The sequence below is a fragment of the Myxine glutinosa genome, chromosome 8 (assembly GCF_964187855.1).
Source record: "Myxine glutinosa chromosome 8, kmMyxGlut1.1, whole genome shotgun sequence".
Lineage (NCBI taxonomy): Eukaryota > Metazoa > Chordata > Myxini > Myxiniformes > Myxinidae > Myxine > Myxine glutinosa.
Genome location: NC_136268.1, coordinates 30,986,496 through 31,004,227, shown reverse-complemented (window position 1 = coordinate 31,004,227; position 17,732 = coordinate 30,986,496). Strand labels below are relative to the sequence as shown.

General features: G+C 50.1%; 1 protein-coding gene across 1 annotated transcript; it reads right to left on the bottom strand.

The window, feature by feature from the left end:
- Positions 1–994: 994 nt before the first annotated feature.
- On the bottom strand, positions 995–11,511 carry LOC144893262 (nuclear protein 1-like). The gene is made up of 3 exons (XM_078783151.1): positions 9,655–11,511; positions 9,348–9,544; positions 995–1,422 (listed from the first exon to the last, which is right to left on the bottom strand). The coding sequence occupies exons 1-3, from the start codon at positions 9,725–9,727 to the stop codon at positions 1,411–1,413; spliced, it is 282 nt and encodes a 93-aa protein (XP_078639277.1). The 5' UTR covers positions 9,728–11,511; the 3' UTR covers positions 995–1,410.
- Positions 11,512–17,732: the final 6,221 nt, after the last annotated feature.

Sequence of the window (17,732 nt, the reverse complement as noted above, 5' to 3'; positions counted from 1 at the left end):
TTGGAATCCCAACCCAGCTGTAAACTGTCATCCTGGTGTTTCACAGGTGATTCATCCATGTATCTGCCATCACTCGGATGGACGTTAAACTGGCACGTGGCATCCCATCTGCCGCCATGAGTTGGCGCATGTTAAATATCACACGGTGTCCTTTGTGAAGAGTAGGGGAGTTATCGCCGGTACCATGACAAATTGCTGTCCAAATCACCATCCGTTGAACATCAGGCGCGGTCAGGTCAGTGTGTTCAGGATCGAATCGGGCCAAATATATTCCATGGCCGAGCACCCAAGAAGGCGGGAATAAATGGGGCCGTTGAAATAGAAGTCGTAATCGTAGTAGTAGTCGTCGTAGTAGTTGTAGTCATCGTAGTAGTCGTAGTAGTAGGCATAGTAGTAGTAGTCGTCGTAGTAGTAGTACTAGTAGTGGTAGTCATAGTAATAGTAGTCATCGTAGTACTCGTAGTAGTAGTCATAGTAATAGTAGTCATAGTAGTAGTAGTCGTAGTACTAGTAGTCGTGGTAGTAGTAGTAGTCATAGTAGTAGTAGTCATAGTAGTAGTAGTCATAGTAATAGTAGTCATAGTAGTAGTAGTCGTGGTCGTAGTAGTAGTCATAGTAATAGTAGTCATAGTAGTAGTAGTCGTGGTAGTAGTAGTCGTAGTAGTCATAGTAATAGTAGTCGTAGTAGTAGAAGTAGTAGTCATAGTAATAGTAGTGGTAGTCGTAGTAATAGTAGTCATAGTTCGTAGTAGTAGTCAGTAATAGTGGTAGTAGTAGTCATAGTAATAGTAGTAGTCGTAGCAATAGTCGTGGTAGCAGTAGCAGTAGTAGTAGTAGTTGTTGTTGAACTCCACCACCAAAATGTTTAACCACCGAAACCGTAGTAGTAGTAGTAGTAGTAGTAATAGTAGTAGTAGTAGTAGTCATAGTAGTAGTAGTAGTAGTATAAACCAACGACTTCATCATGGTGGAGGAAAAGACCGAAATGAAAGTGTCAGCATTAAAAAGTGTTTATTGATTATATTGTTGATTTGAGAAGCCGATTCCATCTTAATTCGTTTTGCTGGTTACATTTGCTTGTACATAAAAGTCACCGATAAGACTTTTTAACAAAACCTAAACTTTCAAACTGTTCTTCCAACTCTTCCCTGTGCAGCCCCAGCTTCCCATATTGAAGCCAGGAACGCTCACGTTTGGTCCCCTCTGTCCGCGGTTATCATAAGCAAAGGCAGCTGTTCCCACCCGAAGGGGAAACTCCATTTTCAATCCTATTTTCCTGCACATGGAATGATTACTCGATTTGCTTATTGCTGACGGCAGTTGTAATGGCGGCATCTTGGTCCACTCCTCCATGTTGATGGTCCTCGTTATCGATCCTCCACCCGATGAAAACCGAACCATCAATCCTCGTCATTTCTGATCCTTCAGAAGGAAAAGAGGAAAGAGTCACGAAAGCCATTACAGGGAGAAAGTGAACAAGGCGATCTTCATATAATATCCATAAACGTGTACATATTGCACGTCGCATCATAAACCTTGCAAACATCAACAAGACAGACTTGGTGTGTTTTCTGCCAAAGGTTCGAACCCGGACCGAGTCACACCAAAGACTTTTAAAACCTCTCCCTGCTGCTCCCTCGCTCGATATTGAAAAAGAATAGAGTAAAGCGCGGCGTTACGCGCGCTGCTTGTGAGCAAGGAGGAAGCGGACAAGCGGTAACATATTAAACGTCTTTATTGTAAGAGCACACTGCAACACTGAACTGCTCCGGGCTGGTCGCCCGGTGTATATCATGAGGCCACGCCTACCCCTCGGGCGTGGCCACCGCCCACTTGGTGCGTGGAATGATGTCACCACGCCAGTGGGCTTTTGTGTCCGCCACACGCGCCCCCCCAGAATTCCCGCGCACCTGGAGGGCCAGTTTGCGGGGCAGACGAATGACCCGGCCGAAGCGCCCCCTGGCGATCGGCGGCGTCCGGGGTGCAGGGATGCCAGGTGGGATGCCCCTGGCTGCCCCTGGGATGGGTGCAGGACCGGGGGGCGGCGTGGCGGCGGGGCTGGGCGGTGCCGGGGGTCCGCCCGCAGGAGGGCGGCCCCGACGTGGGGGTCGGGCCACTGGCGGTGGATGGTCCACATCGAGGTGGGCCGGCTTGAGGCGGTCTACCGAAACGCGGTCAGGAGTACCGCCGATGTCCAGGGTGAAGTGCTTCGCCCCGATCTCCAGCACGCGGAAAGGCCCGTCGTACGGGGGCCGCAGTGGTGTCCGATGGGCATCGTGGCGGACGAAGACGTACTCCGCCGTGCGAAGCTCCGGGGCGACGTGCGTCGGTGGGTGCCCGTGGCATGCCGTTGGCACCGGGGCGAACCTCTGGGCGGTCTCTTGCAGAGCGGAGCGCTGCTGTGCCGCGGACCATGGTGCCGTGGAGTCGGGGAGGAACTCGCCCGGCACCCGCAGCGGTTGCCCGAAGACCAACTCCGCCGCGGATGCGCGCAGGTCCTCCTTGGGCGCCGTCCGGAGGCCCAGCAGGACCCAGGGGAGCCTGTCGACCCAGCCGACGTCGCGGAGGGTGGCCCGGAGCGCGGCCTTCAATGAGCGGTGAAATCGCTCACACAGGCCGTTAGCCTGGGGGTGGTAGGCCGTGGTTCGGTGCAGCCGGACCCCGAGCCCCTGCGCAACCGCCCCCCAGAGCTCCGAGGTGAACTGGGGGCCGCGGTCGGATGAGATGTCTGAGGGGGCGCCGAACCGGGCGACCCAGGTGGCGATGAAAGCCTGCGCGACATCGGCCGCCGTTGTCGACGCCAAGGGCACGGCCTCCGGCCACCGGGTGGTGCGGTCCACCATGGTGAGGACGTAGGTGAAACCCCGCGAGGGGGGCAGAGGTCCCACCAGGTCCACGTGGACGTGGTCAAACCGGCGTTCCGGCACCGTGACCGGGGCCAACGGGGCCTGGGTGTGCCGGTGCACCTTGGCGCGCTGGCACGCGAGGCACGTCCTGGCCCAGCCGCGGACGGCCTTCCGGAGGCCATGCCAGACGAACTTGTCGGCGATCAGCCTTTGGGAGGCCCTCGCGCCCGGGTGGGACAGGCCGTGGATGGCGTCAAACACCTGGCGCTGCCAGCCCGCGGGCACGATGGGGCGAGGACGCCCGAGGGAGACGTCGCACAAGAGGGCCGCGCCCGCGCCGTCGAACGGCACCTCGGTGACGCGGAGGCCCGTGACGGCGGTCCGCAAGGCCTGGACGTCGGGGTCAGCGGCCTGGTCCGCTGCCATCCCGGCATAGTCGATGCCGAGGTGGACTGCGTGGGCGACGGCCCGGGAAAGGCAATCCGCCACCGGGTTGTCCTTCCCCGCGACGTGCTGGATGTCCGTCTTGTACTCGGACACGGCCGAGAGGTGACGCTGCTGCCGGGCCGACCACGGCTCGGTGACCTTGCCCATCGTGAAGATCAGCGGCTTGTGGTCGACGAAGGCAGTGAACGCATGGCCCTCGAGCAGATGGCGGAAGTGCCTGACCGCCAAGTGAAGTCCGAGCAACTCGCGGTCGAAGGTACTGTAACGGCGTTCGGGCGGGCGAAGCTGCCGGCTAAAGAACGCCAGCGGTTGCCAAGCTCCACGCACCCATTGCTCATGCACCGCGCCCACCGTGTAGTCCGAGGCATCGGTGGTGAGGGCGATCGGTGCATCGGGCGCCGGGTGCGCGAGCATGGTGGTGGCGTTAGCCAAGGCGAGCTTCGCGCCCGTGAACGCCGTGTCCATCTGCTCGGTCCAGGTAACGTCGCCTTTGCCCGGCTTACCTCGGAGAGCTTCGTGCAGGGGGCGCAGGAGCTGGGCGATACGGGGCAGGAACCGATGGTAAAAGTTCACCATGCCCAGGAACTCCTGCAGCCCTCTGATCGTGCGGGGGCGCGGAAACCCCTTCACCGCCTCCACCTTGGCCGGCAGGGGGACGGCTCCGTGCCTGGTGACACGGTGCCCCAGAAAATCGATTGTGGCGGCGCCGAACCGGCACTTTGCGGGGTTCACAATCAGGCCATGCTGGCCCAGGCGTTCGAAGAGCGTGCGGAGGTGGCGTAGGTGCTCTTCGCGGGACGCGCTGGCGACGAGGATATCGTCCAGGTAGACGTAGACAAAATCCAAGTCGCGCAGGACGCTGTCCATCAGTCGCTGGAACGCCTGAGCCGCATTCTTCAGACCGAAGGGCATGCGCAGGAACTCGAAGAGTCCGAATGGCGTGATGACCGCCGTCTTCGGGACGTCCTCCAGCCTGATGGGGACCTGATGGTAGCCGCGTATGAGGTCCACCTTCGAGAAGAAGGACCTGCCCGCCAAACGGGCGGAAAAGTCCTGAATGTGGGGGACGGGGTAGCGGTCGGGAGTCGTGGCGTCATTGAGACGGCGATAGTCCCCGCACGGTCGCCATCCCCCGCCGGGCTTCGGCACGATGTGCAGCGGCGACGCCCAAGCGCTCTCTGAGCGCCGAACGATGCCGAGTCGCTCCAGGGTAGCGAACGCCGCTTTTGCCACCGCCAGCTTCGTCGGCTCGAGGCGGCGTGCCCGGGCGTAGACCGGTGGCCCGACGGTGGAGATGTGATGGGCCACCCCGTGCTTGACGGCCCCCGCCGAGAAGGTGGGCCGCGTGAGGGCCGGGAAGCCGGCGAGGAGGCGGGTGAATGCGTCCACTGCCGGAAGCGTACAGACCAACGTGGCCGGAACGGAATCGTTCGGCAAGCCGCTTGGCAAGCCGCTCGTTGAGCTGGGCAACGCACAAGCGAGCGAGCTGAACGTCTCGGCCTGGACAAGCCGTCTGCGCTTGACGTCGACCAGGAGCCCATTAGCACACAGGAAGTCCGCGCCAAGCAGTGCCATGGGCACGTCGGCGGTGACGAACGTCCATCGGAAAACCTGCCCTCCAAACCGCAGAGAGAGGCAGCGTTTTCCGTACGTACGGATGGGCGTCCCGTTCGCGGCAAGCAGCGCGGGGCCCCCACCCGCGGCGTGCTTGTCTGACGTGCCGGCGGGAATGACACTCACCTGCGCTCCCGTGTCGCACAGGTAACGGCGCCCGGAGAAGGTGTCCGTTATGAACAGCAGGCTGCTCGAACGGCCGGCGCTCATCGCCACTATTGAGCGCCGGCCCGGGCGTTTCCCGACCCGTTGAAGGAGCACGGCGGATGACACCGCCGAGCTTCGTGGCCGAACTTGGCGTGGAACCAGCACCAGGTGGTGGAGCTGGAGGAGCGCGGCTGGCTCCGCCAGGCCGGTGGAGTTGGCGGGTTTCCCCGCGGTGGCGGTTTTCGCCGCGGCGGTGGGCGGGGCGTGGCGGCGTTCACGAGGTGCGTATCAGCATGCTGCTGAACATCAGCGTGCTGCTGAACATCAGCATGCTGTAGAAGCTGATGCTGTGGAACATGCTGCTGAACATCAGCGTTGAGGGCCGTGACGGCCACGCCGACGCTCGCCCGCGTGTCCGAAGCGGCGAAGTACCTGTCCGCCTCGGCTGCCAATGCTCGGGGTTCCGTTAGCTCGGTCCCGGCCAACGCGAGGCGAACCTGCGCTGGAAGTTGGCGCCGGAAAAGCGCCCGGAATAGCGAACCGGGGGCTTCGTCGCCCAACAGTGACAGCATATGGTCCATTCGGACCGACGGGCGCGTCTCACCGAGCTCGGGGAGATCCAGGAGGCGGTCGGCCCGTGCGTCGTCCGTGAGGCCGAACGTGGCTAGGAGTAGCCGCTTGAGTGCCTCGTACTTGTGGCCGTCCGGTGGGTGGCGAAGGACGGACACAACTCGAGCGGCCGTGCCGGGCCCGAGGGAGGCGACGACATGGCAGTAGCGCAGGTCGTCGTTGGTGAGGCGCCGAAGCTGAAATTGGACTTCGGCTTGAACGAACCAGACTTCGGCCTGGGCCTCCCAAAATTCGGGAAGTTTAATCGCCATTGCCTTGTCGTTGGCCATTGCAATGGCGTCGTGTTCGGAAGGACCGCTACGGCAGATCCAACGTCGAGGGTCACCAGTAAAGCGCGGCGTTACGCGCGCTGCTTGTGAGCAAGGAGGAAGCGGACAAGCGGTAACATATAAACGTCTTTATTGTAAGACCACACTGTAACACTGAACTGCTCCGGGCTGGTCGCCCGGTGTATATCATGAGGCCACGCCTACCCCTCGGGCGTGGCCACCGCCCACTTGGTGCGTGGAATGATGTCACCACGCCAGTGGGCTTTTGTGTCCGCCACAAGAGCATGGATACACAACCATAGGTTGGCAACCGTCACATCGGTGTGATTGGCCGAATGGCCTCCACCTGCGATGGTCCTTGCAAGGAAACTTTTATTATGAACATGTTAGTGCAGATCCTGGAGGTGGTTGGAACACAACGTGGTTGCTTTTGTCAACACGTGATAAGGCGTTTGTTTGCCTTCTATGGTGACGTGTACTGCTGCAAGTTACACAAAGGGATGGGGTTTATCAAGGGAACATTGAATGCCAAACTCGTTCTGATGTTTGCAGAACATTCCCGAAACATGGACAGATAGGAATGTTATGGTACGTGTGAACGCACATAGGAACGATATGGTAGTTGTGAATTTGCGGTTTAAAATCTTCTTTAACACCAAGGGGAGAAGTTTGGAAACGGGGGGAAAATGGTGGAGTAGGGTAGTGCAGAACATGTTGAAAGTGGTCAAACACACAAATATCACACACATATATCACACACACACACACACACACACACACACACACACACACACACACACACACACACACACACACACACACACACTAATTTCTCACACACACACACACAAATATCACACACACACACACAAACACACTAATATCACACACACACACACACACACAAACATCACACACACACACACACAAACAAATATCACACGCACACAAGCACACATACACACGCACACACAAACACACACATGCACGCAAGCACACATACACACACATACACAAACACACGCACACAGACACACACAAACACAAAAATCACACACACACAAAAATCACACACTAACACAAAAATCACACACACACAAATATCACACACACACAAAAATATCACACACACACACAAATGTCACACACACACAAATATCACACACACACACACACACACACACACACACACACACACACACACACACACACACCGAAAGAATACCTCACACTTTCAGGGGTGTTTGTGCTTTTATCCTCGTGCACGTTTAAAACTCTGATTCTGCAGCTTTGAATCAACTCCGATCATTGCACAGTTTTCGGTTCTTCCGAGCTCGTGTTTTGTTCACGTGTCCAACGGGATGTAATCTATCTATAATTCCAGCAATCTCTGTGTGTGTGTGTGTGTGTGTCTGTGTGTGTGTGTCTGTGTGTGTGTTTGTTTGTCTGTGACCGCTGTTTCTCGACAACCACGGGTCCGATATACTTTAAACTTGCCAGGTATATTGCTGGGGACCCGAGGATGTGCCTTTTCAAGGTTTTAAATTAATCGCAGAAGTAGTTACCGAGCTATGTCCAAAAAACGATTCAACCAATCAGAGAGCAGCGAGCTATCGCGTGTGCCGAACGTGGTGAACACACTCTGCCTCGGACGGCACATTTGAGAGCGTATTCATTTATTTCACGTTGGCAAACTATGTTGCCGCTATGTTGGCGTTAAACTATGTTTTAAAACTAATTAAAACCATTTCATGTAAATAGAGGGGGGGGGGGGGGGGATTGTCACTGTACTCGCAAGCCGTTCGCCGTTCGCTTTGGCGTTGCGAATGGACCAAAACATTTCATGAACCAAACCATTTCATGTAAAGCGTTCGCCGTTCGCTTTGGCGTTGCGAATGCACCAAAACATTTCATGGACCAAACCATTTCATGTAAATAGAGGGGGGGGATATAATTTTAGATATATATATAGTACGGGCATGCCCTAGTTTATCTAAATAATAATACCGTAAGGACTCGACTTGTGTTATCCCTTTTACGCCGCACCCAGTGACCCGATGCCCACGGCACTAATGGATTTATGATCTACGAACCGCGCTCTTTGTTTATCACGTACAGCCATACTCGAAAAATCTGAATTAGCCGACGTTGGGGCCCAAAAGCATCCGATTAACTGCCGATACGACGCCATCTTACGACGCCATCGTATTGGCGTCTGCTTGGCGAAGGCGAAGCGAGCCGTCCGCTGATTGGACAGTGGAGTGGTGTGAACATGGGTGGTGTGAACCAAATGGTCTTTTTATTCCCTTGAACATTTTAAATTAGGATATATAAGGAAACGTCTTTATCGTCATTTTAATAAAGTTAAATGGAGTGACGTTGCGATACTCAAGGTGCGTTGCATAAATCCTCATAACTCAGAGAGGTGTAGCAAGTGGCGAGACGTAAGGAAGCTTAAAGATAACGAGCTGAAACAGACGAACGATATGTCAATCCCTTTCTACACCGAACGGCAATAAAAGTATGAGAGCGGGAAGACATGGCCTGAGCACTTCGAGCAGAGAGGACTGATTGGACTTACCTTAAAGAGAAAAAATTGGAGCTTAACGGAAGAAGAAGATCCCATGAGTGCTTCCCTATGCCATCCATAATGGTACACTCTATCCATACACCACATCCTCCCTTCCGTGGATGTTCCACGGGTTTCGGCTAGTCTATATAATAATAGCGTAAGGACTCGACTTTGTTATCCCTTTTACGCCGCACCCAGTGACCCGATGCCCACGGCACTAATGGATTTACGATCTACGAACCGCACTCTTTGTTTATCACGTACAGCCATACTCGAAAAATCTGAATTAGCCGACGTTGGGGCCCAAAAGCATCCGATTAACTGCCGATACGGCGCCATCTTACGACGCCATCGTATTGGCGTCTGCTGGGCGAAGGCGAAGCAAGCCGTCCGCTGATTGGACAGGCGAAGGCAAAAGCAAGCCGTCCAGTGAGTGGACAATCCAGAGCATGCATTTGTGCCGGTGTCGGCGATCGTTGTTCATATACGCACTCTTCATTCTCATCTTTCTTCCTAACTCTTACTCGGACAAGCAAATCCCCTATGCCATCCATACACCACATCCTCCCTTCCGTGGATGTTCCACGGGTTTCGGCTAGTTTATTACTAAAACAATAACGATTTTAAACCATTTTCTAAACATATTTCATTTTACTAAAACAATAACGATTTTAAACCATTTTCTAAACATATTTCATTTTACTAAAACAATTTTTTTTTACAATTTTCTCTTAAATTGATTCATTTGCATAAAAAAGAACAAACAACTGGGAATATTATATATGCGTGGATGAGAATGACGTCACGGCCCCGCAACCTTACACAGGTGCGACCATCCCCGACGTGCTGGTGCCGCTCTGGTCTCGATGCACCTGGAGCGCTCGGTGCGTCCTTGCGTTTCGCCTCCAGGTTTTGCAGTTTCTGGGTGATCTTACGTTCGTGACCACCTGGAGAGTGTCTGTTGGTGTGCTCCTCTGCCTCCCGCTTCGTGCGCAGTTTCCCGCTCCCTCTGCCTTGCTCTGGGGGTGAGGGAGGGTCGGCGGCGGTGCCATCGTCCTTTTTCACATACGGACAACCTTTGGCTTTGGGAATCGTACCAGGTGCAAACCATATGATATGCTCAACTTACCTGCCGTGCGGTCATTTATGTTGTAAAAGTCGTACTCGTCATAGTATTCGGCCTCGAACTCGCCAATGTCCATTTTGTTTAAAAACAAAAACTTTCAATAAACGTCTCCCAAGACCTTGGTGGTTCTCAAAACGAAGTAAACAGGGTCAGCTCTGGAGAATGAGGGTGGGCGTGGCTTTGGAGGCGAATGGGTGACGTAAAATCTACGAGTGCAATGTGATTGGTCTAAAATGTGGGCGTATTTAACTGGCTTTGTCGTGATTGCTCAGAATCACATAAACTTGTGGTGTTGTGAAGATGGTTCTATTTGCTGGAACGGACGTTCGTCGTGGAAATCCCGAAACACGTGGCACCAATTCACAATCCATATGGAGTGTCATCCATGGTGGACTCCAAACAATGTTCGTTAACTCTGTATTCAGACCGGGTGGCCATAGAAACGATCATTACATTCACAGCACGAACTTTCAGGTGACGTGTAACTCCTGATGTAAACAAACCGTTTCGTTCGACTCCACAAAGCACGACCGAGTAAAAGGAGATCGAGTTTGATATGCGGAGAGAAAACGGAGCCGCTTTGGAAGGTGTTTACATTTATTACGTACGCATATTTAGCGGAATATGACCCAGCTTTTACATTTATTACGTACACATATTTAGCGGAATATGACCCAGCGTTTACATTTATTACGTACGCATATTTAGTGGAATATGACCTAGCGTTTATATTTATTACGTACGCATATTTAGCGGAATGACCCAGCGCTTATATTTGTTACATTCGCATATTTGGCGGAATATGACCCAGCGTTTACATTTATTACGTACGCATATTTAGTGGAATATGACCTAGCGTTTATATTTATTACGTATGCATATTTAGCGGAATATGACCCAGCATTTATATTTATTACGTACGCATATTTAGCGGAATGACCTAGCGTTTATATTTGTTACGTACGCATATTTGGCGGAATATGACCCAGCGTTTACATTTATTACGTACGCATATTTTGCGGAATATGACCCAGCTTTTATATTTATTACGTACACATATTTAGTGGAATATGACCCAGCCTTTACATTTATTACGTACGCATATTTAGCGGAATATGGCCCAGCGTTTACATTTATTACGTACGCATATTTGGCGGAATATGACCCAGCGTTTACATTTATTACGTACGCATAATTAGCGGAATATGACCCAGCGTTTATATTTGTGACGTACGCATATTTAGCGGAATATGACCCAGCCTTTACATTTATTACGTACACATATTTAGCGGAATATGGCCCAGCGTTTACATTTATTACGTACGCATATTTAGCGGAATATGACCCAGCGTTTACATTTATTACGTACGCATATTTAGCGGAATATGACCCAGCCTTTACATTTATTACGTACACATATTTAGCGGAATATGACCCAGCCTTTACATTTATTACGTACACATATTTAGCGGAATATGACCCAGCGTTTACATTTATTACGTACGCATATTTAGTGGAATATGACCTAGCGTTTATATTTATTACGTACGCATATTTAGCGGAATGACCCAGCGCTTATATTTGTTACATTCGCATATTTGGCGGAATATGACCCAGCGTTTACATTTATTACGTACGCATATTTAGTGGAATATGACCTAGCGTTTATATTTATTACGTATGCATATTTAGCGGAATATGACCCAGCATTTATATTTATTACGTACGCATATTTAGCGGAATGACCTAGCGTTTATATTTGTTACGTACGCATATTTGGCGGAATATGACCCAGCGTTTACATTTATTACGTACGCATATTTTGCGGAATATGACCCAGCTTTTATATTTATTACGTACACATATTTAGTGGAATATGACCCAGCCTTTACATTTATTACGTACGCATATTTAGCGGAATATGGCCCAGCGTTTACATTTATTACGTACGCATATTTGGCGGAATATGACCCAGCGTTTACATTTATTACGTACGCATAATTAGCGGAATATGACCCAGCGTTTATATTTGTGACGTACGCATATTTAGCGGAATATGACCCAGCCTTTACATTTATTACGTACACATATTTAGCGGAATATGGCCCAGCGTTTACATTTATTACGTACACATATTTAGCGAAATATGACTGTTTACATTTATTATGTACGCATATTTAGCGGAATATGACCGAGTGTTTACATTTATTACATACGCATATTTAACGGCATGTGACCCAGCGTGTACATTTATTACATACGCATATTTAGTGGAATATGACCCACACCCACCACAATGATATTTGTCCCAGAAACGACCTTCATTACACTTCCCTTATTCCCATTTCAATTCCTTTCACGTCACATCACTACCGCTTTTTGCGAACGTAATAAATAGACGGCCAGCATGAAAAAATGGCACAGTATGCCATCCCACCACACGTAACATGACGACGTGGTATGATGAGGTTGCTCTCTGCTGTTGTACATGTCTGCTTCCCTCTCTCTCCCAATCTTGTCTCCCGCTCACGGAGGTATATAATAAACTGGAGAGCCAATGACGGCTGTCGGCTGAAGCTAGCGGAAGTTGCTTGGCGGCCATATTGGGAAGCCGATTGTGACATTCGTCCACATCCATCAGGGCAAGTAATACAATACACCGGACTCGAACATGCAACTAAATTGGAAGTTTATTGTTCAATAGTTGTTATTTTTCCTTAGCTATCTGATGCCAATAACTGCAAATGAGGGTTGTATAAATTACAGCACTAGGTGGTTTGCCATTGCCTTCCCACTTCGCAGTAGCAGTAGGTAGGGCAGGAAGTTGTTCAGGGTCCTGGTACGAATCCCGATCCTGGTATTTCACGGGCAGGGCGACTGATCATCCTGGCGAACGTTAAGCCGGCTGTCTTGTCTGCTAGTGAAGGAGCTGGGGCTCCCACGTCGATCGGGGAATCGGAATCGGGGAATGGAAGCTGAATGACAGTTGGAAAGTGCCTGTAGCATACTTTATGATAAATGGATTGTCGGGGAAGGAACAGGCGAATTTGGTGACACAATGTCTACTAAAATTGCATGATATCGGTGCAGAGGTGGTTTCCTTAACTTGCGATGGACCGTCCGCTCATTTGACAATGTTACGTGAGCTAGGTGCCGACATCACGCCGCAGAATGTGAAACCAACATTTCCCCACCCAGCAAATCCCGAAAAGAAAATTTGTGTTGTACTCGATGCATGTCACATGCTTAAACTTGCAAGAAACTGTCTTGGATCCATGAAAATGATGGAGGATGGCAACAAAAAAGTCATCGCGTGGAAATACATCCAGGCACTCTTTGATCTGCAGAAGAGGGAAGGCTTGCGTCTGGGAAATAAGCTCTCCCGGAAACACATCGAGTGGAAGAGCAATGTCATGAAGGTGGACACAGCCGCTCAGACATTGAGCACTAGTGTGGCAGATGCAATTCGGTTTTGCAGGGACACTTTGCAACTATCAGAATTTCAGGGCAGTGAGGCTACCTGCCAATACATTGAAACATTGGACAAACTGTTTGACATTCTAAATTCTCGCAATCCATTGGCACGAAACTACAAGGCACCACTCATGACATCACGAGAAGGACTGTTCCTGCCATTCCTGGATACTGCCTACAGTTACTTGTCCAACATCAAAAACATGAATGGTCAAGTTATGACCAATACGCGTTTGAAAACCCCCTTCATTGGTTTCATGATCTGCATAGAGAGTGTCAAAATTTTGTATTTCACATATGTCAAACCTGCCTCATCTCCCCTGCGATACCTGCTCACGTACAAAATGAGCCAAGACCACATTGAACTTTTCTTTGGAGCGGTCCGCATTGCATGTGGAAGTGGGAATAACCCAACGGCCCGGCAGTTTGTTGCCGCATATAAGCGCCTCTTGATGCGACATGACATCAAGTCTGCAAGTGGGAACTGTTCTGCACAGGACTCAACCAGAATCCTGAATGCGGCTTCCTTCAAGTGCGTTGCAAAGCAGGCTGTGCCTGACGAGAGTCACGACATGTTGGTGGCCAGACGATACGACCTGGAGTTGAGATCGCCGGCAAAAGAGGACCACGACTATGCGGATATTCCAAATTTTGAGCAACTTTCCATCTTTACAGAGTCATGTGTTGGCTATATTGCCGGCTATGTGGTGAGGATGGTGAGGAAGACTATGAAGTGTAGCCAATGTCTTTCTGCATTGACCAGTAACAACGAAGAATGGCAAACCACACCAATGTACAGCCTGATTGTTACCAAGAACAGGGGTGGCCTCATAGTTCCCTCGCACAGTGTTGTTCGTGTCTGTGAGGCGACTGAACGCTGTGTCAAGAGGCTCCTGGCTGTAAGCAATGGCAAAATGCCTCGTGAAAGTGGGATAAGAGTGGCAATTTCCACTTCTGTCCTTTCTGAGGTCGGTCGGTCTACATTTGCTTCCTTGGATCGGCACATGTTTGACTGTGAGGCAGACAGCAACCATGTGTTTGCTTTAATACATTCTGTATCACAATCATACAGCAAGATACGTTTCCATCATGTTGTGAGAACACTCGATGATGACATGAAGGAAGAGCGCATCAGGAAAAAATATTGCAAACTGGTCCTGTTTGCTCACCAGTGAGGCAACACCAGAGCAAGCTGAAATATAAGAGCGACCTCATCTCTACATGGTGTGGGTGTGTTTTGTGGGTTAACTGTGAATTGTGTGGGTTAACTACATGACAGCGTTTCATGTCATTTATGTGACTGACTCACTGTTGATGTGTTGCTGACCCATGTCAGTGTAGAATAAACTCTGGTTATCATTATATCTGCGTGGTTTCTAACATCTCGGTAATAGAAACATACACATCTTAGTTACAATATAATGACTGAATTAAGTAACATCATATAACATGACAACAAATCAGATCTTTATATTGAGGAATATTATAGAACAAGCCAAAGAATGGCAAACGACGATGTACCTCAATTTTATAGATTTCTAGAAAGCTTTCGACTCCTTGCCCAGAGAAAGTCTGGGTCATAATGAAGAAATACAGCATACCTGGAAAATTAGTGAACCTTGTAAAAGCCCTTTACCAAGACTTTCAATGTGCGGTCGTCGACCAAGGTGAAACAACAGAATGGTTCAAGGTGAAGACAGGAGTTAAACAGGGGTGTAACATGTCAGGATTCTTATTCCTACTAGTGGGTGATTGGGTCATGAGAAGAACGATAAAGAACACCGAGCGGTAATTTTGGGCACTTTTTTTCCAAACAAGCTCTAAACCATTGGATTCCCCAGGAAAAATGCGTCTAGAACCAACTTCAAACTTAATGAACACCATTTCCTTAAAGAACGGGATTCTGAGCCCGAATATCAGTTCAAATATTAGTATTCTATATTAATTAAATAGTCGGCGGTCCTAAAATTCGCTCCAGCTGCATCATCAGTGCGCCACGCCTTTGCTTTGACAGGCTTACGATCGGCTTCCCAATATGGCCGCCAGACTATTTCCGGTGGCTTCACGGCGGCTAATGCTGCGAGGTGGCCAATTGGCTCTCCATATTATATACCTCCGTGCTCCCGCTCCCCTTATTTATATGTTTTATGTGTGTGTTTTTTTTTTTGTGATTAATGTTAGCTCTTACACGAGCCTCGATCTTGTATACAAAAAAAATAAAAAAAAATAAAAGGTGTTCCATGAACTCTCTAGTTGTCTTTGTCCGAGGAGGTCCGGTTGGATATTATTTTTTCCATTACCAATGACACTAATGGGTTTTTTTTCATTACCTTCCTTATTTTCATTTAAGAATCGCGAGATGGAATCTGGTGATATTACGAAAAACGTTCCGTCATTATTTAACTTTAACCTTATTCTTAACAAACAGGACTTAAAGAAGAAAGGAGGAGGGGAGGACAGAGCTAGTGGGCACATAGTTGGATGGGCACAGAGTTGGAAGGTTGTCGGTGGGCAAAGAGTTGGGAGATGGGGTTTGTAGACTTCATTAAAGGGGAGTGGGGGATTGAGAATTTGGGGTTGGATGGCCATGGGTTGAGGACTTTAAGTGGGGGGGCATTTGAAGGCATGGGGTTGGTTGGGGGAGGAGTTGGACTCTGTGGTTGGGAGGGGGAGAGTTGAGGGTTCTGAGGTTGGCAGGGGGGAGTTACTTGGACTCGAGGTTGGGGGGAGGGAGGGGTGGTTGTGGACTTGCGGTTGGGGGGGACAGTTGAAGACGAGCCACATTTTACAGTACGGTGAATTTATGCAGGGCCTACTAGTTAGTCTCACTCCGAAGAGGTTTCGAGACTATTGTAATGCCCGTGCCAGACTGTCTGTCGATCTGCCTGTGTGTCCACGTCTATATATCTCTGCAACTGCTCACCTTCACTCCTTCATTCCTCTTTTCTCCCGCCTCTGGAACAAACTCCCACACTCCCTTCAATCCCACTCCTCCCTCCAGGTCTTTAAAACGGCTGTTCACCACCATCTCTTATCTTCCCCCATCCAGGACCTTGATCTTTTCTACCCCCACTAATTAACCCCAGATCCACCTTGTTTGTAATTCCAACTTCTTTCCTGGAAGTCCTGGCAGTGTCCATATGTTTTATGCCTCTCCCACCCCCTTTCCCATTCCTCCCCCCCAAAGCCCTCTCCCTCCCACAGATCTCTCGATGTCTCTCGGTTCCTGCTCTCAAATGTTGTGTTTGTGTCCTTCCCCCTCTCTCCCCATCTTGTCTACCGCTCCCGATGTTATTTGTTTTATGTGTCGGTTTGTCGGTTATGTGTCGGTTTGGCGGTTTGTCTTTCTGTGTGATAAATGTTCGCTCTTTCACGAGCCTCGATCTTGTATACAAAAAAAAAACCAAAAAAAAAAACCGTTTGTCTCATCAATGCAAAACTTTAAACATTGGAAGGATTTCCCTTGGAGAATATTTTATTGATAACTGTCACAGATCACACGGCATGGCAGCCATATTGGATTAAAGGGAAAAAAAATTGGACACCTCCAAAACCTCTCAACAACAAAAAAAATGAAACTTGGCATATGTCGTCAGCCCCCCACGGGGTATATGCAGGGTGTTTCAAAAAGATTGATCCAACTTTGACTTCCTGTCATTTCTTTGTTTTTTGACCTATACCGTTTTCCTTTTCAGGGTTTGGTGGTGTTATCGTCGTATTTGTTCCCTGGGATTTCTAGCTCCGTAGCTCAACTAAGCCATTGACAGTGGAGCAGAAGACAAAAGTGGTCAAATCAACAACATCAACAACCACAACAACATTTTCTGGGGGGCAGAACCACCTTGGGAGATCACTGAGAGGTACCTGAAAGGGCCTAAGGTGACATGCTTCTGCACCTTCAATGCCAATGGGTAATGCTAGGGCCTTACTGGTTTGAGAATGACAACAGCAGGACGGTGATGATCAACGGTGAGCGCTACCGGGCCGTGCTCCAGATGTTCCATAATGATCGAGCCCAAAAGGTCACCCCAAACCAGTTCAGCATGACCTGGTTTATGCAGGATGGTGCACCCCAGCATACAGCTGGTGACACCATCACTTTCCTGCAGCAGCTCTTCAGAGACCACCTCGTTGTCCTGGGTACCGCTCCTGACTGGGCATGCCATAGCCAGACTTGAACCTTCTAGACTACTGGTTCTGGGGGGCTGCCAAGGGCTCTGTCTACATCAACCGCCCTGCCACACTGGATGATCTGAAGCAGGTGGTGTCAGACTACCGCCGGGCAGTGCCACATGAGACCTACAGGAAAGTTGAACAGAACTTTGGAGTCAGGATCAATGCCTGTCTGAACCGCGGAGGGGCACACATCGAGAACGTCAATTACAAGGATTTTGCGTAGATGCCAATTTCAGAAAACTTAGCTTTGATGAACTGTAAGGAGGAACTGCATGACCCAACGTCCAACGTGCTCACACTCGGAATCGGAAGACATCAACAATGGTGTCAATGGGCCTCCAAGAAGACCAGACCAATTCCTACCCACGGTCCAGGCAGAAATTAGTAACATGTTCATGGTGCCGGCGATAACTCGTCTACTCTTCATGGAC

What these genes read in the sequence shown, in the direction of transcription:
- LOC144893262 (XM_078783151.1), bottom strand. Translation starts at nt 9,727, where the DNA reads ATGGACATTGGCGAGTTCGAGGCCGAATACTATGACGAGTACGACTTT. An exon ending in CATAAATGACCGCACGGCAG is followed by an intron (nt 9,545 to 9,654) that starts GTAAGTTGAGCA and finishes CCTCACCCCCAG; the next exon opens with AGCAAGGCAGAGGGAGCGGG.